The 26,475-nt window shown below is 41.9% G+C and overlaps 1 protein-coding gene across 10 annotated transcripts in view; it reads right to left on the bottom strand.

Annotated features, from left to right (window-relative positions):
* por (Protein-serine O-palmitoleoyltransferase por) overlaps positions 1-26,475 on the bottom strand; it is a 194,088-nt gene that overhangs the window by 69,272 nt on the left and 98,341 nt on the right. For all 10 annotated transcript variants that reach the window (XM_067139315.2, XM_067139307.2, XM_067139306.2 and 7 more), the window contains 3 exons: positions 22,046-22,288; positions 17,805-18,006; positions 11,829-12,054 (listed from right to left, as the gene is read on the bottom strand). In XM_067139315.2, the coding sequence (XP_066995416.1) occupies positions 11,829-12,054; positions 17,805-18,006; positions 22,046-22,277 (660 nt within the window). In that variant the 5' untranslated portion in view covers positions 22,278-22,288. The remainder of the gene's footprint in view (positions 1-11,828; positions 12,055-17,804; positions 18,007-22,045; positions 22,289-26,475) is intronic.

The following is a 26,475-nucleotide window of genomic DNA, read 5'->3' as shown; positions in this document are numbered from 1 at the left end:
TACATATTGCTTCTGCGAATGAAGATTATTGCTTATAACACCTAGGTATGTACAGTATTCCCCATGAGGTGCTATCACTCCCTTAAAACAATAATTAAAACTGATAGGACCCTTCCTCTTGCTGAAATTTAGAACTTGACTTTTCATCCCATTTACAATCATACCATTGTCTGCTGTCCATCTTACTATATTGTTTAAGTACCCCTTCAGTCGCACACAATCTTGCAACTCATTTACTACTCTAAACAGTATAACATCATCCGCAAATATCCTTATCTGTGATTCCAGATCTTTACTCATATAATTTACATACACTGACTGACAGAGCAAATGCAACACCAAGAAGGAGTGGTCAGAACTTTATGCCAATTGCAGGGTAGACTGACGTCACTGAGGTATGCTCATGATGTGAAATGCGCCGCTGTGCTGCGCACGTAGCGAACGATAAATGGGACACGGCGTTGGCGAATGGCCCACTCCGTACCGTGATTTCTCAGCCGACAGTCATTGTAGAACGTGTTGTCGTGTGCCACAGGACACGTGTATAGCTAAGAATGCCAGGCCGCCGTCAACGGAGGCATTTCCAGCAGACAGACGACTTTACGAGGGGTATGGTGATCGGGCTGAGAAGGGCAGGTTGGTCGCTTCGTCAAATCGCAGACGATACCCATAGGGATGTGTCCACGGTGCAGCGCCTGTGGCGAAGATGGTTGGCGCAGGGATATGTGGCACGTGCGAGGGGTCCAGGCGCAGCCCGAGTGACGTCAGCACGCGAGGATCGGCGCATCCGCCGCCAAGCGGTGGCAGCCCCGCACGCCACGTCAACCGCCATTCTTCAGCATGTGCAAGACACCCTGGCTGTTCCAATATCGACCAGAACAATTTCCCGTCGATTGGTTGAAGGAGGCCTGCACTCCCGGCGTCCGCTCAGAAGACTACCATTGACTCCACAGCATAGACGTGCACGCCTGGCATGGTGCCGGGCTAGAGCGACTTGGATGAGGGAATGGCGGAACGTCGTGTTCTCCGATGAGTCACGCTTCTGTTCTGTCAATGATTGTCACCGCAGACGAGTGTGGCGTCGGCGTGGAGAAAGGTCAAATCCGGCAGTAACTGTGGAGCGCCCTACCGCTAGACAACGCGGCATCATGGTTTGGGGCGCTATTGCGTATGATTCCACGTCACCTCTAGTGCGTATTCAAGGCACGTTAAATGCCCACCGCTACGTGCAGCATGTGCTGCGGCCGGTGGCACTCCCGTACCTTCAGGGGCTGCCCAATGCTCTGTTTCAGCAGGATAATGCCCGCCCACACACTGCTCGCATCTCCCAACAGGCTCTACGAGGTGTACAGATGCTTCCGTGGCCAGCGTACTCTCCGGATCTCTCACCAATCGAACACGTGTGGGATCTCATTGGACGCCGTTTGCAAACTCTGCCCCAGCCTCGTACGGACGACCAACTGTGGCAAATGGTTGACAGAGAATGGAGAACCATCCCTCAGGACACCATCCGCACTCTTATTGACTCTGTACCTCGACGTGTTTCTGCGTGCATGGCCGCTCGCGGTGGTCCTACATCCTACTGAGTCGATGCCGTGCGCATTGTGTAACCTGCATATCGGTTTGAAATAAACATCAATTATTCGTCCGTGCCGTCTCTGTTTTTTCCCCAACTTTCATCCCTTTCGAACCACTCCTTCTTGGTGTTGCATTTGCTCTGTCAGTCAGTGTATATAAGAAAACATAAAGGTCCGATAATACTGACCTGCGGAACACCTCTTTTAATCATTACAGGATCAGATAACGCCTCACCCACTCTAATTATCTGAGTTCTATTTGCTAGAAATGTAGCCACCCATTCAACCACTCTTTTGTCTAGTCCAATTGCCCTCATTTTTGTCAGTAATCTCCCATGATCTACCCTATCAAAAGCCTTGAATAGGGCAATAGCGATACAGTCCATTTGACCTGCTGAATCTAAAGGCCGCTCTCCACTGATTAACGTTTAACAACATGTTAAATGTTAACTGGTGACACCATCAACATGTTCAGTGTTAAATGTTGAATACTGCTTCATTTAACATTGTGTCCACATTTAATAAACATGTTAAACTTGACTTTCTTTGTTTATATATAGGCCCTAAGAAGTTCGTCATATCAATTTGTGGTAACACATTTAGGTGGTGTCTAGTATTTTTAAACAAGGACAATGGACTCAGACGAAGAGGATTACCGGGCGAGTTGGCCGTGCGGTTCGGCGCACGTGGCTGTGACCTTGCATCCGGGAGATGGTGGTTCGAATCCCACTGTCGGCAGCCCTGAAGATGGTTTTCCATGGTTTCCCATTTTCACACCAGGCAAATTAAGGCAACGGTCACTTCCTTCCAAATCATAGGCCTTTCCTATCCCATTGTATCGTCGCCATAAGACCTATCTGTGTCGGTGCGACGTAAAGCCACTAGCAAAAAGAAAAAAAAGATGAAGAGGATTTGGCCTTTGTTATTGCCATTGTTGCTTCTTGTTATGATTTAGAAATGCAGTTTTAGGCACATTTTCTCCCCTCATACTGCTCATTGCTTCAAAAGCAAACCACTTTGAAGTATAAACTTCGCCCGCTCCCGCCCCCAACTTTTCTGAAACTTTTTACAATTCTCGACTGTACTGAGAGCAGAGGGACGCTAGTTTTTCTTCGATGCACCGGTGAGAACAATTATACATAATTTTGAGTTTCTGGAAACTGTCGGCTTTCTTCGCTTAGACATTTCACAAACAAGGCCCATCTATTATATCATTAATTAAGTCCAGAGTAATCTCCTTGCTCCACTCCATTTCTGACTATAAATTTTAGTACCGGTATAGTGCAGAAAGAACAACATATGTGCGCGTACTGTATTTGTAGCTTATAACAAAGAGAATGAATATTGCGGAGTGTTGTAACTACAATCCCACTTCATGAGAAGTACTTCATTTGCGTTGTTTAGGCTATCTGTTGGATTGGAAACAGCACGGAAGTTGCTGAAGCTGTGCCGATATCTCACAAACAACAAATTGACTTGACATGTTTTCTACTTGGAGCGGAAAACACGCCAACATCTTAAAAGTGTTAACCTCAACATTCTGAGTTAACATGCAAAGTCAAATGGAAGACACAATCAGAATATACGTGTCAATTGTAACATGTTAAATTTAACATGTTGGTGTTAAATGTTAATCAGTGGAGACCAGCCTTAAAAGATCTGCTATATCTTGCTGGAATCCTACAAGATGAGCTTCACTGGAATACCTTCCTAAACCCGAACTGCTTCCATCAAACCATTTCGTAATTTCATAAACGTGTCTAATAGAATCAGAAAGAATGCTTTCCCAGAGCTTACAAACTACACATGTCAACCTGACTGGCCTGTAATTTTCCACTTTAATGTTTGACACCCTCTCCCTTGTACACTGGGGTTACTATTGCCACTCTCCCTTTATTTGGTATTGCTCCTTCATGCAAACAATAATCAAATAAGTATTTCAGATATGGCACTATATCCCAACCGGTAGTCTTTAATATATCCCCAAAAATCTTACCAACCCCAGCTGCCTTTCTAGCTTTCAACTTTTGTATCTTTTTATATATGTCTTCATTATCATAGGTTAATTTCAGTATTTTGCCATTATTTGTCACCTCCTCTATCAGGACATTATCTTTATATCCAACTACATTTACATATCGCTGAATGAATACTTCTGCCTTCTGTAAGTCCTCGCATATACACTCCCCTTGTTCATTAATAATCCCAGGAATGACCTTCCAGGAACCTGTTTCTGCCTTAAAGTATCTATACGTGTCCTTCCATTGCTCCCTAAATTTCATGTGGCTCCCAATTATGTTTGCCATCATGTTATCCTTAGCTGATTTTTTCGCTGAATTTAATTTCCTAGTGAGCTCCTTCAATCTCTCGTAACTCACGCAACCATTCCTAACTCTATTTCTTTCTAGTCTGCACTTCCTTCTTAATTTCTTTATTTCCCTGTTGTAATATAATGGATCCTTACTATTCCTTACCACTTTTGAAAGGTACATACCTATTTTTACACTCCTCAACAATTGCTTTAAACCCATCCTATATACTGTTTACATTTTTATTTACCATTTTCCATTGATCATAATTGCTTTTTTTAAATTTCCCCATTCCAGTCTTATCAGCCATATGGTATTGCCTAATGTCCTACTTTTACAACATTCCTTTCTAGCACATTTATTTTTAACTCTTACAAAGACACCTTAATGATCAGTTATACCATCTATCACTTCACCTTCCCTATAGAGCTCAGCTGGTTTTATCAGCACCACATCTAGAATATTGTAACGAGTTGGCGGGGTAGTATGATCAATATAACACTAGACTGGTAGCTTCAATACTAAGATTTATTAGCTACGCACTAAACTACACAAGCCTACACACAACTTTTGCTCATAACACAAACTTACACAGTTTGCGCGCTCTCTCTCCCTTCGTTTCTCACTTGTTCTCACACTACACAGTTTTACACTCACACACAAGGTCCCGCGTCGCACGGCTACACGTTCTCGCCTTCGCCGACAGTCCTCACTGTAGCACACTAGTCTGATAATCACGGCAGTTCACATACTTCACTATACCGGCAGTCGCTCACGACTGCACCACACTAACTTCCAACTCAGTCTAACTCTCACTAACTCCAGGCAGGTCGTTCCTCTCTTATAAACATGCGCTGGCTCTTCTAGAATCGTCCGGATGCTGGATGGATCCAGGAACATCGCGAGATGGAACACTCCAGATTAATCGTGGAGTCATTTCCATACTCCTCTGCTACGGGACCGCAATCGGAAGCGAGTGGGGCTGGCCTAGCACTTACCTCGTAAGCGCTTCTAGTGATTGGCGCAGTTGAAGCATAAGGGGTAGGTCTATACGGTGCCGGGCCGGGCCGACTACCAGTTGACATGGCGGACGCTATGACCATTACACTGCCCCCTCCTCAAGGCTGCTCATCCCGAGCTGCTCCACGATACGGTGCCAAGCGATCCAGGTGAACAACCATCATCTTCCCTTGGGGAGGCCGCTGGATCCGGTAGATGACGTCGTTGATCCTGGTGATGATTGTATATGGGCCTTCCCATTGTGGCTGCAGTTTCGGTGACTTCCCTTTCGTCCGCACCAGACGGTACAGCCACACTCTGTCACCTTCTTGGAAACCCGCAGAGTTCGCAAGCATGTCGTAGCGGGCTTTCATCCTGTCGCTGGCTACCCTTAGATGATGTCGGGAATAATTGTGGATGTCGTGGAGCCGATCCACCAACTCCCATGCATAGTCTGTCGCTGGTTGCTGCTGGTCTGGTGCAGACCCGAACATTAGATCGCAGGAAGGCGGAACTCCCTTCCGAAGACCATGTTGGCAGGTGTCATGCCCGTTGTCTCATGGGTGGACGCTAGATAGGCCATCAAGAAGAAGGGGACCCTCTTGTCCCAGTCCTTCTGGTACGCCGAAACCACCTTCCTGAGGTGCTCTTCGACGGTTTTCACAAAACGCTCCACCATACCATCTGACTGAGGGTGGAGAGGCGTCGTATGTGTCTTCCACACTCCTAAGCGTTGCAGAACCTCTTGCATCAACCTGGACTCAGAGTTTCTGCCTTGGTTGCTATGAAGTTCCCTCGGGACACCGAATCGACAGAAGAAGTTCTTGACCAAGACGTCGGCCACTGTCGATGCCACTTGGTTCGGGATGGCGTAGAACTCCGGCCACTTTCTGAAGTAGTCCATAGCCAGGAGTAGGTAACGGTTCCCGGCGTCCGATTCGGGGAATGGTCCAGCGATATCAATGGCGATCCTCTCGAATGGTGCTCCAACATTGTACTGCATCATTTGGCCCCTACTCCTGGTACGTGGACCCCAGCTCGCTGTGCAGGTGTCACACAGCTGGCAAATCCTCTCAACATCGTTCCTCAAGTGCACCCAGTAGTAACGCTGTCGGGCACGATCTAGTGTCTTATTCACTCCCAAGTGGCTGGCAGTAACGCCCGCATGCAACTCGGTCAGCACCTCTTTTCACATGCTCCTGGGGATTATCAGCTGTGCAGTGTGCTTCTTTCCGTCGGTAGATTCCCACGTGTGGGTAAGTACCCCGTCACTAACCATGAAAGAGGACCATTGGGCCCAGTATGCCTTATAGGTTGGACTGCGTTCGGCGATGTCTTTCCATTCCGGCCTCTGCCCCGACTCTACCTCTCGTAAGATCAGCCCGATGTCATCGTCCTTCAGCTGCTCCCTCCTGAGAGCATCTCGATCCTATCCTTCAGCGGCGGTGGCCCTCACGGCCCGGACGTCCACGATGCCTGCCTGTCTCTCCACTTTCTGGCAGTGTGTACAGTTCGCAGGGCACGGTCTACTCGATAGAGCATCAGCGTTGCAGTGCTTCTTTCCTTGTCGGTGATCGGTGGTGAACTTGTACTCCTGAAGGCGTTGCACCCAGCGAGCTGCCTGACCTTCCAGGTTTCTGAAGCTTAGGAGCCAGGTCAATGCGCAGTGGTCAGTGCGCACGCGGAAAGGCTGCCCATACAGATACTTGTGGAAGTGCTCCAAGGTCTTCACGAAGGCCAGCAATTCCCGATGCGTCACGCAGTAATTTCTCTCAGCTTTCGACAACGTCTTGCTGAAATAGGCGATCACCTTCTCCTGGCCGTTTTGCGCTTGTGACAGTACCCCACCAATTCCCACGTCGCTGGCGTCGGTATCGACGATGAACTTCTCCCCAGTCTTGGGATATCCGAGGATGGGTGCAGTACACAGCGACTCCTTCAGCTTCCGGAACGCAGCTTCCGCCTCGCTTGACCATTGGAAAGACCTCCTCTCCTCGGTGAGCCGTGTAAGAGGCTTTGAGATGTCTGTGTAGCCAGCTATAAATCTGCGGTAATACGTACAAAGGCCGAGAAAACTCCTTAGTTCTCGCTTGTCCTTCGGCACCGACCAGTCCCTGACAGCTTCTAACTTCTTCAGATCCGTCGCTATTCCCTCCGGTGGAACTCCTTCTGGAACAATTGGCATTTTCCAGGATTTAACTTTAGGTGAGCCCCAGGTAGCCTCTCGAACACTTTCCGCAGGTTCTCCACGTGTTTTTTGAACGTGCGTCCCACAATAATTATGTCGTCCAGGTACACGAGGCAAGCGTCGTGAGTTAGCCCTCTCAGCACGGCCTCCATCAGTCGCTCGAAAGTCGCCGGCGCGTTGCAGAGGCCAAAGGGCATCACGGTGAACTGGTAGAGCCCTTTGCCAGTTGAGAACGCCGTCTTCTCCTTGTCTTCCGGATGGAGCGCTACTTGCCAGTATCCAGACTTCAGGTCCAAAGTCAAAAACCACTGGGCTCCAGATAATGTGCCCAGGGTGTCATCTATCCGCATTAACGGGAAACAGTCCTTCTTCATGACGTCGTTCAACTTCCGGTAATCGACGCAGAAACGGAGATCACCGTTCTTTTTCTTCACCAGGACGACTGGCGATGACCACAGGCTGTTCGACTCCTCGATGACTCCCCGCTGCTTCATGTCATCTAGCATCTGATCGATTTCCACCTCCTTCGCCAGGGGTATCTACGAGGTGGCTGTCGGATTGGAGTGGCGTTGCCGGTGTTAATGCGATGGTACACTCTGTCCGTCTTTCCGTAGTCGCCTCCAGTAGCAGTGAAAATGTCCTGAAACTCATGGATTAGTTCCTTAATCTCCCTGAGCTGTATCGCCTCTAAATGTTTCCAGGCATCGGATATAATCTTCCGGAGCTTATCCAATCCTTCGCCTGCTTCCATGGTCTGTGTGTCTTCGTCGTCCACTGGCACGACACACGTGACTGGTTCACAAGTCCCAAGCTCGGTCCCGCTGGGTACCCTCTGCTCCCGTGACGTCGAATTCAATATTCGTACCGGCACGCAGCTTCGTGCCGGAACGAGCGTCCTGGCCAGGTAGAGTCCTTGATCGGTGGTCGACGAACCGGGTTCGACGAGCATGCTGTCCCATTGTATGGGTTCCTCTAACCGTTCCGTAACCATCACCTCGCTTGTGGCTGGTATCACTTCATTGCTGGCCAATGTTAACCGTGCTACTCGAGGTTGCGTCCCTGGGCGTCACAGCATTACCTCTTGGTTGCTGAGCCACAATACACATCATCCCATGTCGACAGTCACCTCGTATTTCCGTAGCACGTCTAGGCCCAGGATGACACCATCCGTGATGGCGGCGACGAAGGCCCAGACTCGTAGGCGTCGTCTCAGCGTCAGTTGAAGTAGCGCCTCCTTCAAGACAGAGATGGTGTGTCCCGAGGCCGTTCGCAGCAGATAAGGGCGGTGGGGTTCCCTCTCTGGCTGTCCCTCAGCGATGTCCGGCCTGGCCTTGGTCAATGCCGCCCCCGTGTCTATCGTGACTCAGCATGGCCTGTCTCCAAGCCACCCGAGGGCGATCAAGCTGTCGTCGCTCCGTTCGGTGACCACATTTAGTGTGAAACGAGAGGACGGTAGCGACGGTGCCGACGAGCCCCTCTCCCTGTCGGCCCTTACTCGTTTCCCTGATCAGGGACCGCCTCCATACAGCAGTTCCTCCGCAGGTGGCCACGCTCGCCGCAATTCCAACAGGTGATCTCGTTGGTGCATCGGCGCCTCAATGGCGGCATGCGTCATTCTCCCGTAACGGCACGGGTCTCCGGCGCGTCCTCGCTTCTCACGGCTCGTATTCTTGGTGACGGTGCCGCTGTTCCCTTCACTGCCTCCACCCTCAGGGCTAACGTCAGGGCCTCTCTGAGGTCATACTCTCCGCTGAGCATCAGCTTTCGACGGATCTCAGCATCGCAGAGCCCACCAATGAATGTATAGGCTGCCTCCCACTGAATGTGGTCCAGAGGCAGCCCATCCAGAGCCTTGCGGGCTAGCTGCTCCACATCTTGCGCGAATTCTTGCGGCGTCTCATTAGCGCGCTGGGTCCTCTTCCTTAGCTGGACTCGGTAGGCAGCTGCCAGCTGGTGGTCACCGTATCGGCTGTCGAGCGCTCTAACGATCTCATCGTAAGTGGCACCCGGCTGAAGGCTGTGTAGTACTTCCGCTGCTGATCCTTGCAGTCCGGCGATTAGGTACACGGCCCTTTCCTCTGATGTCCAACCGTTGTGCCCACACACGGTCTCGAATTGGGCCCAGAAGGTCCGCCAAGATGTTGTCCCATCAAAGCGCGGGGGTTTTACTTTCCCGGCGCTGGAGCCGCTGTCGCTGCAGGTGGCCCTAGCACGAGTCTCCATGGCTGTCACTCTCGTACGCAGGGCGCTTACTTCTTCTTTCAGGTCTCAAACCCCTGACTCCACAACCTGCGGTATTCCTTTGATCTGTTTTTCAACCAGTTTCTGTACGTCCTGCATAATGTCACTCTTTAATTTTCTTTCGAGAGAACGCATTTCGTGTTCTAATTTATCTTGTCCACCCTTAAGTTCATTTAATTCCAGTTTCAGTTCGCTCTTGATTTCGTCCTGTTTGGATGAGAGCGGTGAACTTACTGAGCAGAGCCTGAAACTGTTCGCTATCCATTTTACGATTCACTAGAAATTCCTAGTTACGAAATTACTGCTACCAGTCGATCCCGATTCTGACACCAGTTGTAACGAGTTGGCGGGGTAGTATGATCAATTAACACTAGACTGGTAGCTTCAATACTAAGATTTATTAGCTACGGACTAAACTACACAAGACTACACACAACTTTTGCTCATAACACAAGCTTACACAGTTTGCGCGCTCGCTCTCCCTTCGTTTCTCACTTCTTCTCACACTACACAGTTTTACACTCACACACAAGGTCCTGCGTCGCACGACTACACGTTCTCTCCTTCGCCGACAGTCCTCACTGTAGCACACTAGTCCGATAATCATGGCAGTTCACATACTTCACTAAAATGGCAGTCGCTCACGACTGAACCACACTAACTTCTAACTCAGTCTAACTCTCACTAACTCCAGGCAGGTTGTTCCTCTCTTATATACCTGCGCTGGTTCTTCTAGAATCGTCCGGATGCTGGATGGATCCAGGAACATTGCGAGATGGAACACTCCAGATTAATAGTGGAGTCATTTCCATACTCCTCTGCTACGGGACCGCGATCGGAAGCGAGTGGGGCTGGCCTAGCACTTACCTTGTAAGTGCTGCTAGTGATTGGCGCAGTTGAAGCATAATGGGTGGGTCTATACGGTGCCGGGCCGGGCCGGGCCGGGCCGACTGCCAGTTGACATGGTGGACGCTATGACCATTACAATATTTTTCCCTCTAGTTGGTTCCATCACTTTCTGATTCAGCTGTCCTTCCAATAATAATGTATTCACCATTTGTTGGTCACATTTTCTGTCATTCGCATTCCCTTCCCAGTTAACATTTGGTAAGTTCAGTTCACTCGTTATAATAATGTTCCTCTCTGTATCGTTCTCCACATAACTGATTATCTTATCAAATAATTCTGCACCAGCATCAGTGCCAGCCTTGCCAGGTCTGTACACCCCAAAAACATCAAGTTGCCTACTGTCTTTAGAGATGAGTCTTACACCTAGAATTTCATGTTCTTCATCCTTAACTTTTTCGTAGTTTACAAATTCATTTTTCATCAGTATAAATACTCCCCTTGCCATCGTTCCTAACCTGTCTCTACGATAAATACTCCAGTTCCGAAAGACAATTTCCAAAACCATAATATCACTTCTCAGCCATGAATCAATTCCTATTACAATATATGGTAAATATATATCTCTCAAATTACTTAATTCTATTCCTTTCTTTACAATACTTTTACAGTTTATAACCAAAAATTTTATGTCATCCTTACTGGACTTCATGCTTCCTATACGATCATCATCGTTCCCTGGTCCACCCTGTTTTCCCTGACTGTACTTGCCTGTAACTCTTCCAAACAAACCTTCTAACTTATATGTACTGTTGCGATTAAAGTAAAGGCCATCTGAGCATAGATCCCTCTTTCCTACCCACCCATTAGGATCTACAAATTTCACTCCAATTTCCCATATACCCATTCCATAGTCTCATTTACCCTCCATTCAGTATCCCTCCTACACAGTATACCACTGATAATCTCTGCTTCTTTAAACTACTTCCCTGCTGCCGTAACCAGATCCCAAAAGAGGCAGGCACGCTACCCCTACACCACGGCGAGAACCTCAACCGCACCCTAATTAGATCCCCTTCACTCCTGGTCTCGCTTTATTTCCCTGACACCTGCAGAACTCATTTCCTCTTCCCTTTTCTCCTTCTCACTACCCTATTCCACCTCCCTCTTCCTATCCTGTCCTCTATGTTTCCCTTTCCTCTTGCCCTGCTTCACCTTTGTAACACTTCCCTGATCTCCCATCTTCCCTCTGCTGATCTATCTGCAGTGATTCATACCAATTCCTTACCGATACCTCTCCTGGGCCTACGTCTGGGCAGTAGACTGCTCCATCCGAACTATCAACACAACAGTTGCGGCCAATGGTATCCTACAATTTCCATATCGCTAACAACGGGTTGTACACAATGCTGGTGACTACTTTGAAGGATAGTAACACTAGGTAACATGTACCTCTTTGTATCAGTTGTAATTAAATAGCTGCCACCATTAAAGTTCCAACCCTCATATTTGCTAGGCGTATACCTCATTGTCGATATCTTGGAATTAGAAGAAAGAACTACTTATGATGCAAAAAATTACCTCTTACAATATAGAGTATTGATAACCCATGCTGGCTCATCAAATGATAATCCTATACTATATAGCTGCTATAAGATATTCACTTACCCAAATGGGTTTATTATAAATTGCTATGTAATCCCTGTATGGAATCCATGGTCCAAAGATACAAGTTCCAACACAGAGAATGTAGCCAGCAAATTCAGCAGGAGATGGAAGAAACTGCAGCACTCCAAAATCTGTGTCGAAAGCTATAGATATTACTTTCATTGCAACAAGCATTTGAGCCCCTCGGATCTTATGCCACTCAGTTTTATTGGCAAATTCTAATTCACTGCAAAAGAACACAGCAATCAGAACTGAAAATAAATACCATTAAGTTTTAGGGAAAGTAGCCTATTATGGGGTGGTGCATAATAGAGGGTACCACTATCTCAGCTGTTTAGAATCAGTATCAAACAGAAACTTAACAGATCAAATCATGAGTGCATGGTTTCAACTGCCTTCAAGAAGGTGGTCTCACTTGTATGTGAGAAGCTGTCACAATGTGTTTCAGAATGAAATATTTTCCTCATACACTGTTTCCAGCAGCAGCATCTGTGTGTGGGGATATACTGTAAAAAGGACGTTTTTAATGAAATAATAATATATTTAACCTGATTCCATACAAGAGCTGAGTTAGATAATTATGTCCCAAACAGGGACACGGTATAGGGAAGTATGAGCTTGCAAGGTCCATCTATGAATGATTACTAAGTGCTTTTGGAATCAAACTGAGACAGGAAACCAATGATCTTATCGACAATCTGTCCCATCGCCATACAGCACAAATTTCATACAGAATCACCGAATTGAAATCAGAATGCAGCAGTGAATGGTTGATGTCTATCTGTCTGTCTGTCTGAGGCATTATTATGTGAAGCAAACTTTTATTCCAGTGGTGGTACGAAAATCAAGCTCTCTGTAGATTCTCTATTGTTGTGTAACTGCATAAAATACATTCACTGAAAGTTTTAGAAATTCAGAAGGCAACATTATAATGGGGATGAGCAAAGGATATGACTCCATGTTAATACTAGATAGCCAACATGGTATACAGGAACATTAAAGCTAACGCGTAGTCATTTTGATGAACAAATTTATTGCTATGTAAAAAGGACTTATTGCTACATATTTATGTATTTTACAAGATACACTTCTTTGAGAGAGTCTTGTCAACATACACGAACATTCCGATGATACTGATCGTCCATTGTTGCATTCCAAACAGCATCTAGCTTGATGTTGCTCGCATACAGCTCTTGAACAATGACAATACACTTTCGTCATCCTCCGTTTCTTGCTTGGACAAAAGGCATATATCTTGCATTTTCTTGATTCAGGACCTTCTGCTTCATCTGTAGGCACATTTACGTGAAGTATTTCTGCCATAGACGAGCGTAGCATGTGCAGCAAGTTGGACATTCCAAGGCGATGTGTCACCCATGGCTTCACAAGTTCATACTACAGCTCTTTTCCAAATTGCCTCCAAGTCCCTTATTGTTGAACTAATTGTGAACATAGATCACATAAAAGTTCACTAGAATAATATTCAACATACCAAAGAAGACACGAAGTGGCCATCTTCTTGTCTTTCTACTACAATTAATTTGATTGTTCATCTGGTCTAGCGTGTCCACACCACCTTTCGTGTCGCTATAATCCTCAATCATAATCAGCTTCTTCAATGTTGGATTGATCTCTCCTCTTTCATGAGTGGTCGAAAGAACTAAGACCACATTGTTGGGCTTGGTTTTGTATGACAGGGGTGCTTTCTCTTGGTCAAAACAAAACACAGATATGCCTACTTTTCTTGCCGTATGATTCAGTAACGCAGGTGGGATTTCTCGTTTATTCTTACAAATAATGCCTGGTATTGTCAAGTTATTTGGTGGTTTCAATAGGTCAGTTACCAAGGGAACAGACGTGAACCAATTGTCCTTTGTTATGTTGAGATAGCTTCCATGGACACTCATCGTTAAGGTTTTCACAAGAAATCCGTTAATGGCTGATTAGCAGGCGCAGTGTTTTTTACCAAGATATGGCATTGCATCAATAATGTTTTAGTTTTGTTGTCACATACCATAACAATTTTGATGCCATACTTTGATGGCTTGTTAGGGAGGTACATTTTGAAAGGGTACCACCCTCTGAAAGCAAGAAGTTGCTCATCAATCGTAAAGAATGATCCAGGCTTGTAATATTCCTCACAGGCAGATATAAATTGTTCCGAAATCTCTCTTATTGGAGCCAACTTGTCTGTTTCTCTCCTCTCAAACTTTGTTGTCCGGTCATCAAAACGTAAACATTCACAAAGAAAGTCAAATTTGTCACAACTAATTGTGGCTTTGTACCTCATCCCTGAATATTCTGCATCGAACATCTCCTGGGTAGGTATGTGGCTATTCTTCCGAACAGACACTTAAATATTCATCAAATTCTTCTTAGTACAAGTCAGACACTGCTGCACTTTGGATGCTATAAATTTCACTTTTTTTCTGCAATTTTCTCGTTCGTGTGCTCGATTATTTTATCACGCACTGTCTGGGTAAATTATAAGGAAAATGCTTCCCTTGGTGAGTTCACAATTTTTGCTATATTTTTCGGTCCCTGCCTATAATGAACAGGCTACCATTCTTAGCTTCTGAGCGAGTATTTGGTGGTCTCGGAGGAAATGCAGACCAACGGTGTCCATTTTTTCCCACTATACTACCCTCACTGCTCACTATTATATATGGATCCATTTTACGAGCCAGCTAATCTAGTCCTATAGAGCATTCCACTTCCTTGGAGCCTGAGTCTGAGGAGTGATGAGATACTGTCTCTACGTTATGAGGTTCAAAAGTGATGTCATCATCAAAACTGCCGTGCGATAACACAATGTCATCTTCTTCTACATTGGCTTCAGTTTGACGCAAGTGCGATAAAACAGTTATAACTTGAAAACAATATTCTCTCACCCATGGGTAACTAATGCAAATGTCGAGCTTGAATTATTACTATCATGATTATTATTATTATTATTATTTTACGATGATTATTGTGCTGTGGGAAGTCTTCCCCAGCCCTTTGTATTTTATTCAGCCTGGCCAGGCTCTAATATTGTGTGTAACTTTATATTTGAAACTGTTTTCTTGTATATGTACATATGTTTATGTATTCATTTCTACCCAGCCTTCCTTCCCTTAATAAAGTATCATTCTTTGATTATTAAGTGTGGCTCCAGAGGAAGCGGATCTCTCCTACTCTGGAGCACATCCCCTCTAAATTTATCCACCTTCTCGTACTTCCATGTCTTTGGGCCACTTAGCTTACCCCAATCTTTGGTCATTCACGCGGCATATGACCCCGCCCTTGCGGCAAGGTGATGGCTGACCGAACTGAGAGAGAACACTGCTTCTCATGCTTGAAGGCGACACACTATGGGCTGCTCCTGTGTGGAGGTCGAACTAGGTTCCACTGACATGAAGGTAAGAGTCAAAATTACTAAGAGTCCCCCAATGTCTCACTAAGTAAGAAGGTTGGATCTTTGCTTAAATGAAAGTCAAGGTGTTAGGTTTGCACAAAGTTCATTTATAACTGTCTTGCAAAGGTCTAGTTCATGCAATTATATAGAACTAATGCTCCCTATTTCTTGTACAGTACTGTATTTTACTCCTGCCATCGCAGTTTGTTTGAGGAGGCATGTTGTATACCTTGCATGGGGATATTTAAATTGTAAGGTTGTTGACTATGAATTGTAAAGCCACCAGTAATGGTATTTGACCTTACTTACGATGAAGTGGCAAGGTCCTATGTACCCTCGTGTAATGCCAAGTAAGGTATGTAATACGGTCGTCTGTTGGAAACTAGATCAGTTTCTTGCTGTATTAAGAGCTGTTTAAATGTTGTTGTTATAAGCTCGTGCTTAGTAGTTTACTACATTGTCAGCCACGTTATTTTCTTGACTTACCTGGTGGTAATTGGCAATTATATGAAGTGGGGTACCCTCCTCATTAGCTTTGTATTACCTGTATATCTTTTTTAATTACCTGGGCTGGTTCCCTAGGGTATTAGGTGCATCATTAATAAACTATGTATTATGTAAGAATGTTCTTATTATATATTGGATAAAGAGTTATGTCAGATAGAACCTTTGATTAAGGTTCGAAGTAACGGTGTTACTGAAACAAAGCAATTTTAAACTATTTATATAATAAAGTTTTGGCACTATGATTCAAGTGCTTATCTATCCAGCCCCATAGGCCCAACACTTCCTTCTCGTTCGCTACGCTTGCCAATTGTGGCATAATAATAATTATTATTATTATTATTATTATTATTATTATTATTATTATTATTTGTAATGTATAACTATGAAGTGTTAGTATGATTATTATTTTAAATCATGATTATTATTATTACCATCATTATTTTACAATTATTATTATTATTATTATTATTATTATTATTATTATTATTATTATTATTATTATTATTACTTGTATGTATGGCTGTGAAGTGTTACATCCAGCAGTATTTGTCTTATTATTACGATATGACTGTGTTGTGTGTGAGGTTATATCATGAAAGTATTAGTATTAACTTATTATTATTTACATAGTCATGATGATGATGCTTGTTGTTTAAAGGGGCCTAACATCGAGGTCATCGGTCCCTATTTACATAGTCAAATGATCATACTGTGTGCGAAGTTATGTCATGAAACGTGTTGTACATAGACATTTATATCAGTTCCGTTAATGTAAATAGCTGTAAATTAATATTATAATTTAATCTTACCTGTATATATCAATTGTAATCCATAATTGTGAAACACACCGTGTAACTTTCAGAATGGTAATAGGCACAAGAATGATTGAGAATATTCTGCACATTAAAATCTTTGTATTAGGCACTCTAGAATTTTCACGAAGGTATTGCTTGTAATGTATCTTTCTGGAAGCCTGGCCAGGACATATATATAAGGAGACGATGTTGACAGTGTAAGTTAGTTGCTATTATGTGAGTTATTGTTCAGGACAGTTATGGTGAAGCAAGATTATACTTGCGACCACGTGTGTGACATGCTTTTAAAAAGTCATCTGTTTCAATTGTGTGTTACGTTTGTAATCTTCATGTGCAGCGATTGGCAGCTGTTTTAAATGGCAGTCTGTGATGTGAGTGGTTTGTTTTGACAACAGTGATTAAGGTTATGTGTGTGTTTAATTTGTAAAAGCATGTAAGTAAAAATTATTGTACCAACTGACAGCATCTCATGTGCATCTTTGTGGATACATTAAGTTTCACTACCACTACCCTCATTATCACTCTCACCTTCCGTTTCCTGTAGCCATTTCACGATCTTTTCTGTGGAAGAAGTTTCAATAGATGCCATATTTAAGAGGAATTTCAGATAAAAACATCCAAAATGTGTGTGATTCAATCCCTAGACAAAGAGTAGAAAGGATTCTTGTTAACTATGTTCAAATAAAACAGCAAACACAATCCCGCAACTTCAGTCGAATAGCGAATTATACCTACAGAAGGAATTAGTTAGCTGGAAAATTTATAATGTCCAATAACGGGCCATTTATATTGGTTTTATAAATTTACTCATTCGGGACAAATATTTTAGGTTCCCTATGGGAATCAACATCATAGAATACTTGGACCTTCTTAAGTAATAATATGAACTAACAGAAATTATGTTTGAATCCTAAACCCAGGATGTTGACTAAGCACCACTATTTTTGAATTTGTATATTAACCTTACAATCACCTCCCCCATCCATATTTTTAGAACTTCCATCATTCAATATTACACACCATCCCATATTAGGAACACAAATTTGTTATTTTTCTAGAGTTAAATACCTGAAAAGGAGTACCTATTTCTGTACATGTAGTACATATAATAATGCATGAAAATAATTACAGAATCAATATGATTCATAGATATGCAACCTTGATATCATTCAAAGTATTATAAAAACAAGAAGGCTATCTCTTTGAAGTTCACTTTTCTCAAATGAAACATACAAAAAGTTAAAGCAAATAACTTACCAAAGAACAAGAAATGAAACAGACAGAACTCCTACTATAGGTCCTCTGTGTCTCTTTAGCATCCAAGAAACTATCCATAGGAGAACATAGGCAATGCCTGCAAATCCTACAATGTAGTACATAGTAGTTTGGAAGAAATGGTGCAATATTATTAGTCCTGTTCCTGCAGATATTGCATGGCACAACAAAGGTGGAATTGTAACTGAAAACAAAAAGATAAAACATTCAGGTACTATTCTTTTAAAGTAATATAAGATGCAATAGTAGACACAATTTTGAATGTTCACAAACCATGAGAAATGGCTTAACAATCTACTTTTCACCACTTATTAACCAGAAATAACATTGAATAAAAATATAAGGAAGGAAAAATAAATAAGTGAAACACATGTCCTAAAAGATATATGAAACTTAATCTGCATGAAGCGAAAGTAGACTACACTGGCAGAAAATTTCCTGACAATAAGTTCACAAATCCAGCATTAACAGAAGAAAAAAGCCATCAAAACCAAACTTTACTGTGAACTATCCGAATGACCTTTCTAAAATTTGGCAGAGTTTTAACACACTTCCAAGTTGAAGTATAGAACCAATATCAAGTAATTTCAGAAGGGAAACTTCATACTCAGCCTAGACTCTGATAAGTGGCTTATTTCAAGGCTCTTTTAAGTTTCAGAAGGGCTGCTAAGAGGCCAAATATCAGACCAGACATCCGCAGGTACGGGCTTAACTGGAGCTGCTATGGTGCTGTTAAGAATAGATCCACCCTTTGCTGGGATTCTAGCAATATTTTACAAAATGCAGGGGATTCTGATAGCCTCCTGTGAGGCCTGGCCTGTGAGATTCTTCAGTCTGTCAAAACTAATTCAGGAGAAAATAAATTTAGAAATTACCTAAAAAAAATTAATAACAGATTATACCTGAACAAGATGCCTTTGCTGGAGAGACCTAGTGTTTACAGTGCACTGTCTTTTGGTATGGGCTAGAGCAATTTTGTTGCTTTCATTGATCTGTCTGTCTTATCCCTAGCAAAGTGACTGAGGTATGAGCGATGCTAATTATGCCATTCTTTACACAGCCAGTCAATGCTGTGAATGGTGTGAAAATGTTGCTCATATGGTTGGTTGGTGCATGCATTTCAGTGGGCTTGGCTGACATACGTAATAGGAACTTCTGACTCAGTGAGAAAAGTAATGGGAAACTGATATTTGTTGTTTCTTCTCTTCTTCTGCTAGTTGCTTTACGTCGCACCGACACAGATAGGTCTTATGGCGACAATGGGACAGGAAAGGGCTAGGAGTGGGAAGGAAGCGGCCGTGGCCTTAATTAAGGTACAGCCCCAGCATTTGCCTGGTGTGAAAATGGGAAACCACGGAAAACCATTTTCAGGGCTGCCGACAGTGGGGTTCGAACCCACTATCTTCCAAATGCAAGCTCACAGCTGCATGACCCTAACTGCACAGCCAACTCGCTCAGTCATGTTCACATTATTCTTTGCTGATCTAATGTCAGACAATACACACATTTTCATGAAAACTGATCTGACATAATCTTGTCTGTTTTCAGGAGTTATAAAAGCAGAGAGTTCGAAGTAGAAAAATACAACAAAGTGACCAATAAAACAACAAGCTGGAAAGATAATTTAATGCTTCCAATATTTACTCTAGGTGAGAAGTTAAGAGAAATATGATAAATACAATGGAATGTTGTTAGCACATTTTTGAAGAGACTAAAAGACTTGAATATCATATGCAGGAAAGCATACAACTGAAAAAAAGCAAATTTAAAATTGATTGTGTCTTTAGGCTGGTGATGTGATCAAAGGTAGTTTTCACAGATTTAACTACATTGCAGACTGAAGTACACCAGGTATATCCAGAATGAATTGCTTTTCCTTTTCTGTTCCACCTTGTACATGACAGAATTTTTCTTCTTTAATACAGCTAAACCATCACTGCCAACAACAAAGCTTGACACAAATCGTCGAACAATATCCATTGCTTATACAGCATTTGACAGTGTAGGCACTAGCATAGATGGACAAACGACAACATTGTCACATTCTGTGCAACCAGCAAACCTTATGTTACTTTCCTCCCCCACTACCTCCTGCCACTGCTTCCACTATGTATTCGCGGATGTTATGTCGATGGCAGCAAGATGGCTAAGCTGACTTTATGGAAACAATTCCAAATGATGTCTATCGCAACTGAATCCCAAGTAGATTTTACAAAATGCAGCATGTTAAATATCTTTATCTTCCTGTTTATGGAATGAAGAGAAGCCAACCACCTCTGAACAAGCCTATTTCTATAGTTTTGTTTTATACATCATATTGATACCTTTATCCGAGAGGCTGCAGATGACTTGCGCGATTTGCTGGGAAGAATACAACTTCCACATTCTGCAGATATGACTTCTCAGTAGATTGTACACTTATTAAAATTAAAACAGTCTATATCAGCACCAAACCCAAACTCCATGGAACAACAGTCCCGAAGGGCCATGGTCAACCAAGTGACCGCTGCTCAGCCCAAAGGCTTGCAGATTATGAGGTGTCGTGTGGTCAGCAAGAAGAATCCTCTCAAAATGCTCTTGGATTTCGAGACCGGGGCCACCATCTCACCGTCAGATAGCTCATCAACTGTAATCACGTAGGCTGAGTGGACCTTGAATCAGCCCTCAGATCCAGGTAAAAATCCCTGACCTGGCCAGGAATCAAACCCGGGGCCTCCGGGTAAGAGGCTGGCATGCTACCCCTAAACTACAGGGCTGGCCCCGATATCAGCACACACTGAAGTAATTTAATCCAAAATCTATTTCAGAAGCTTCATTCCATCACCAGTGAATCATTAAAAATTAAAATTTGCATAATTGTCTCATCTTGCTTTTTAATACAGATAGAAACATGAACAAGACAAGTTTACATGACAGAAAATTTCTACACCTAATGAGTGTAATTAAAATTGTACCTTATTAAGACAGGAATGACAAAACATGCTGTCTCAGCTGTTAGTGAAACTTTCTTTTGAGTTGGAGTTTCATAAAACATTTACAACTCTAATATTTTCAATAAAAATTATCCCTATACCAATTAGGGAGCATACAGGTTAACTTGCAAAGATTGTAAGATGTTTTATACAGCACGAACTGACCAAACATTTGCTCAGCATTATCAAGAACACTTTAAAGCAATGCTATCACAAATATCTGCTTTTGCAGAACATATTCATACCAATAATTACAACTTTCATGGCACAGATAAAGATATGGAATTAATCTATAAAAGCAATCATGGTTTAGAATTCAACATTCATGAGAACATTGAAATATATTTAGCACAGAGAAAGGACCCAGATGAAATTTTAAATAAAACCACCATGAACAATGTAATGCATACAAACTTGAGGAGATGCAACGTCCCATGCCACTTACTTGCCGTGAAGTTTCCTCAAGTATTTGTTTAACAGCTGAGACAGTATGTTCTGTCATTACTGTCATAAGGTACGATTTTAATTACATTCATTAGGTTTAGAAAAGTTCTGTTATGTTAACTTGTCCTATTTGTTTTTCTATCTTTATTACGGCACAATTGTCCTCAACATTAAAAAAAGTCAAGATGACACAATTATGAGAATTTTTATATTTTTAACTTTCAATGATCCACTGATGATGGAACAAAGCTTCCAAAAACTGGTGTTGGTTTAAATTATTTTAATATGTGCTAATATAGACCGTTTTAATTCTAATAAATATATCACCGATCGGCACTGTTACAATGGCTTTCATTTAAAAAAATTTATAGTGAGGATTATGAGTCAGTAGAATGTGCCCCACACTGGTCAACAAACAAAATTATTTCCCAGAGTTTAACATCCATCTCGGCATCCAGCACATGTAAATACTGCTCAAATACTGCAGCTGTTACCCACACTTTCAGGTTTGAAGTGTACTGCATGGGAATGTCTGCACATTTTTAAAACAATGTGGACTCATTGCTTTGTTTTCCCTATTATTACAGGGACCAACCTTTCAATTGCACTTGGTCACTGATAATGCAGAAGGTAGTCTGGTCAAATAGTGCTATAAAAATGTGATTGTCTTAAGCAGGAAGGGTAAACATAAATTTAATAGCATTAGTCCTGGGACTGACAAATATTAAGCGGAAAAACATGCTTACGGAGAATGTACTAATGAGACTCCACTGTAATTAAAACAGTTACAAAAATAAAAAAAATTACCCATTTGAGTCGATGCTCTGAAGAGAAAGCACCATAGTAAAAGTTTCCCTACATGTCCAAATCCATCTCTCAGCGTGGGCTCAATACAAAGTTCAAAAAGTTCTCCCACCTGGACACCATCATACAAATCATCCTCTTGGTACCACAGACTTATACCAGGCATAATCAGATCATCATAATTAGGATATGTCTCATCTATTTCATCAAATAAATCATAATCAAAGTCAGCCATTTTTCACTCTCCTGTAACATAGGAAAACACAAAAAAATTGAAGAAATAAAGTTACTTTTAGCAAGTTGAAAAGCAATTTCATACACATAAAAAGAGTAAATAGTAAGTGTTGGTATACAAAAGAGGTATTCGAAGTAAAGGTTATGAATGACTGGTTGACCAAAAATAAACTGAAAAAATATTGAAAATACAGGACCTACCAAAAGTTTAAGGACACCTGCATATTTCATGAACATGATTCCTGTCCTAAAAATTTTAGTCTCAGGCATATGACTGTTTACAGGGAGCTAGAACATATTTAGAGGAACATTTGCTGAAATTTTCATTAAAATATCACTCTTTGTTTCAAAGTTATTGAAGTTCTTGTTTATAATAATTGGAAAGAAAATAGCTAGTTTTTAATGCTTGAGGAGATCTGGAGAGTACAATATGGGGATTACAGTAATAATCTTTGTTATGGAGAAATACAGATACTTGAACAATATTTATAATTGTACTAGAACAACTGAATATGTTTCCATTTAAAAATATCCCCCATTTAATAGCTTGCAAAAGAACCACAGAAAATGGTAAAACAAAAAACATTCCTTGACCTTGGCTGGACAGGAGGCCCCTGAAGCTACGGAGATCGTTTTTGTGGTACGTTGTACTGTAGATATCCCGCTATATAACGTAACACACAAATGAACTTGGTAGCTTGAGGGGTCTTGTGACCATCCTAAGTGAAGGAATGATTTTTTTTTTTAACACTTTCTGTGATTCTGTTGCGAGCTCTAAAACGGGGGATATTTTAAAATTGAAATAAATTCTGCCTCTCTATTACAATTATAAATATTCTACAGATATCTGCTTTTATCCACAGCAAAAATTATTACTGCAATCCCTATATTGTACTGTCCAGATCTCCTCAACATACCTCCCAACTTTTAGAAATCAATAATAGGATGATTTTTTTAAGTCTTGGATTTCACTGCGTATATTACACCACGGTCTTGAAAAAAGGACAACATAAAAGGCATCCATATCTACAGTTACAAGGCGAACTGACCATTAAATTTAAAATCTTAAACTGAGAAAACATACAAATGGTTACAAGAAAATGTTACAAACACATAAAAACATGAACATTCAAAATTCAATTTTATAGGTATCTCTGAACACATGAAGATAACGTGTGTTATGTTTGTAGTCATAATGTGGAGAGAAAATACCAGAAATTGTCACCGACACAACTCTCTGAAATACATTCAACTCATTAAAATTATGAACTAAGAACGAACATAAATGCACTGAAATACGCAAAACTACCACATACAAAACAGATATATATATCACATACATTATTAACATGTGACTTTGACAGGGGGAAAAGGGGGAAAAAAAAAAAAAAAAAGAGAGAGAAAAGAAAACCACACGTAGCCTACAACTCCAACGAAACTACCAGCAAAAATGATGTTAACAGCGCGTGAACCACACAGTAAGAAACTCAATCTTCTGTCCCGATTAACGGATTCGCTAGTGCGCGCTAGCCTATCTCGCTTGTAGGACGTTTGCCGTCCTGAATTCCCAGCTGTAAAACACACACAATGCTGTACTGAGTGGGAAATACGATATATGAAGGCGACAGACGATACACTCGTCAAATAAAGCATCAAATAAGTATGTCTTAAAATGAGGTTGCGTTAATTACACAAGCACACAATAATTTATCCTAAGGGAAGAGTATTGAGCATACTGGAGGTTATATTGCTAAAAGATACGAAGAAGTAAAAATAAATTGTAAAATCGAGAAACAAGTTAAAAAACGGAAACTTTCCGGGTAAATCAGAAGGGTTGGCAGGTATGCCTCAAGTATTAAAAAAACAGCTATTTTCTTTCCAATTATTATAAACAAGGACTTCAATAACTTTGAAACAAAGAGTGATATTTTAATGAAAATTTCAGCAAATGTTCCTCTAAATAAGTTCCTAGTTCCCTGTAAACAGTCATATGCCTGGGATTAAAATTTTAAGGACAGGAATCATGTTCATGATATATGCAGGTGTCCTAAAAATTTTGGTAGGACCTGCAGTTACTGTATTTTCAATCATGCATAATTTCTCAGCTTAACATTATTTTACACTTAACAATGCACAGACAACGTTCAAACAGATCTGCAATTCAGTTCTGTCACCATCACATGGGTAAATTTATCTCAAGTGTTACCTTCAACACTTAAGACTTTCTCATAGACATCAGTTATGGACTAGGTTCATCTTCCAGTTTTTCCCAGTCAATCTCACTCTTTCAGGTCAAACTCATGTTAGTCACAGCAGAAGCATTGTAACATATCTAACACCCTCATCCTTTCCTGATCATTATACATACAACTGTGTGTCCTCCATGAAAGCAGTTATAGCATGCATAAGTATACCACAAAATTGTGGATTATTATTGTGAGAAATTTGTCCATCATTATTTGTATTAGACCTTAGACAATACTGTATAATTAACAAAACTTCTGAACAGTCATAAACCATCTCAACGTGTCATTCAATCTAATACGAAGAAAGCGATATGCGGCTATATGCACAGAAAGCAATTTATTAGTACCAAGCACAACCCCAAATAAAAGAGCAAATATTTATACATGCACCTTTAATGACAAATGTGGGAATAAGAGACGCCTTACAAGCCTAAACATACTTTACCACCACAATGAAGACAATCAAACAAAGCTGAAGTGGATGGGTTTGACTGAGACAAGATTTGTTAGCCCATGGATGAATTTCATAAACCAAAAAATATGGCCCACTATTTAGGAAGTCTCTTTTACATTCAAGAAGAGGAGAATAAAAAGGAATTTTAAAATGTTCTCACAAGGGAAGTAACAGGTAAGACAGGTTGAAATTTATTCTGAACTTTTTTCAACACAATCATTGTACTATAAGAGGTCAACGTGCAGAAAATCAGCCTCCAGATGTAACTTCTTTTTTGTTATTTGTTTTACGTCGCACTGACACAGATAGGTCTCATGGCGACGATGGGATAGGAAAGGCCTCGGAATGAGAAGGAAGTGGCCATGGCCTTAATTAAGGTACAGCTCCAGTATTTGCCCAGTGTGAAAATGAGAAACCACACAAAACTATCTTCAGGGCTGGCGACAGTGGGGTTCGAACCCATTATCTCCCGGTTGCAAGCTCACAGCTACGCACCCCTAACTGCATGGCCAACTCGCCCGGTGCAGATGTAACTACAAGTCTCCGAAATCATGTGGCGAATCTCTCATATAGGTCAATGGAAAGTAGCATGAGTATCGTATAGGTACATATTGGTTGGAGTGGACAGCCCTGACATCCCAGGTACGCAAGGCCAGTGATGAGCAGAGCTGCACACACTAGTCAGCTGTGGGGTGTTTCACTAAATACAGAAATGGCAACAGTTTTGAAAGTTGTTCTAAAGAAAGCAAGACAGTGAAAATGAGTTCATCGGAGGAGGATGTTTTAAAACCTATTAACGTAGAAGAGTTTGCAATTTATTTCAATGAAAAGGGTTTTTGTTTTCTGGAGAAATTAGCTCAAAAGAAAAGAAAATGAGGCAATCTGATGAATTTGATGGAAAATAATTGTAGAGAAGTGCAATGTATTGAGGAGGTTTCTCTTGATGTACACAGTGGAGACAGTGAAAACGACTCAAGTGATTCCGTATGTCAAAAACTTTTGCCGATCTCAAGCAAAGTTCTGGGTCGAAGTTCGAAACCAGAATATGACTCCCCGGCATCTAGTTATGCTATGAGTCTGTCACCGTGCAAATTGAATATTTCTAGTCATGTTCCTAGTCCCGCAAGAAGTGTGTGAGAAAAGATTAGTATGGATTACAAGAGGAGCGCTGTAAAATTCTGGCTTAATGAAGATGGTAAAAAGCGATTATCACTTTCACACACCCGCAAATCCTTTAGTTTAGTAAAGTCAGAGCAATATCTTTACTTGTGGAAAAAGCAGTTGGAAAATATGGGTATGTCGGCAAGTCCGATTAAATATTTAAAAAAATTATGTATAAAAAACTCTATTCCTGTTTCCAGGAGGAAAGAAGGGGAGGGCGAAATGGAAATGATGAAGATTTACGACTGTGAGCTTTGGAAATTCCACGTTAACTATCTATCAAGAAAAGGTCTTTCTCCACCTCTCATGCCTGGATCATCCGTTTCAAGAAATAACAC

Source organism: Anabrus simplex, chromosome 2 (assembly GCF_040414725.1).
Source record: "Anabrus simplex isolate iqAnaSimp1 chromosome 2, ASM4041472v1, whole genome shotgun sequence".
Taxonomy (NCBI): domain Eukaryota; kingdom Metazoa; phylum Arthropoda; class Insecta; order Orthoptera; family Tettigoniidae; genus Anabrus; species Anabrus simplex.
Note: the sequence above shows the minus strand (reverse complement) of the source record. Positions and strands in the feature narration are given on the sequence as shown.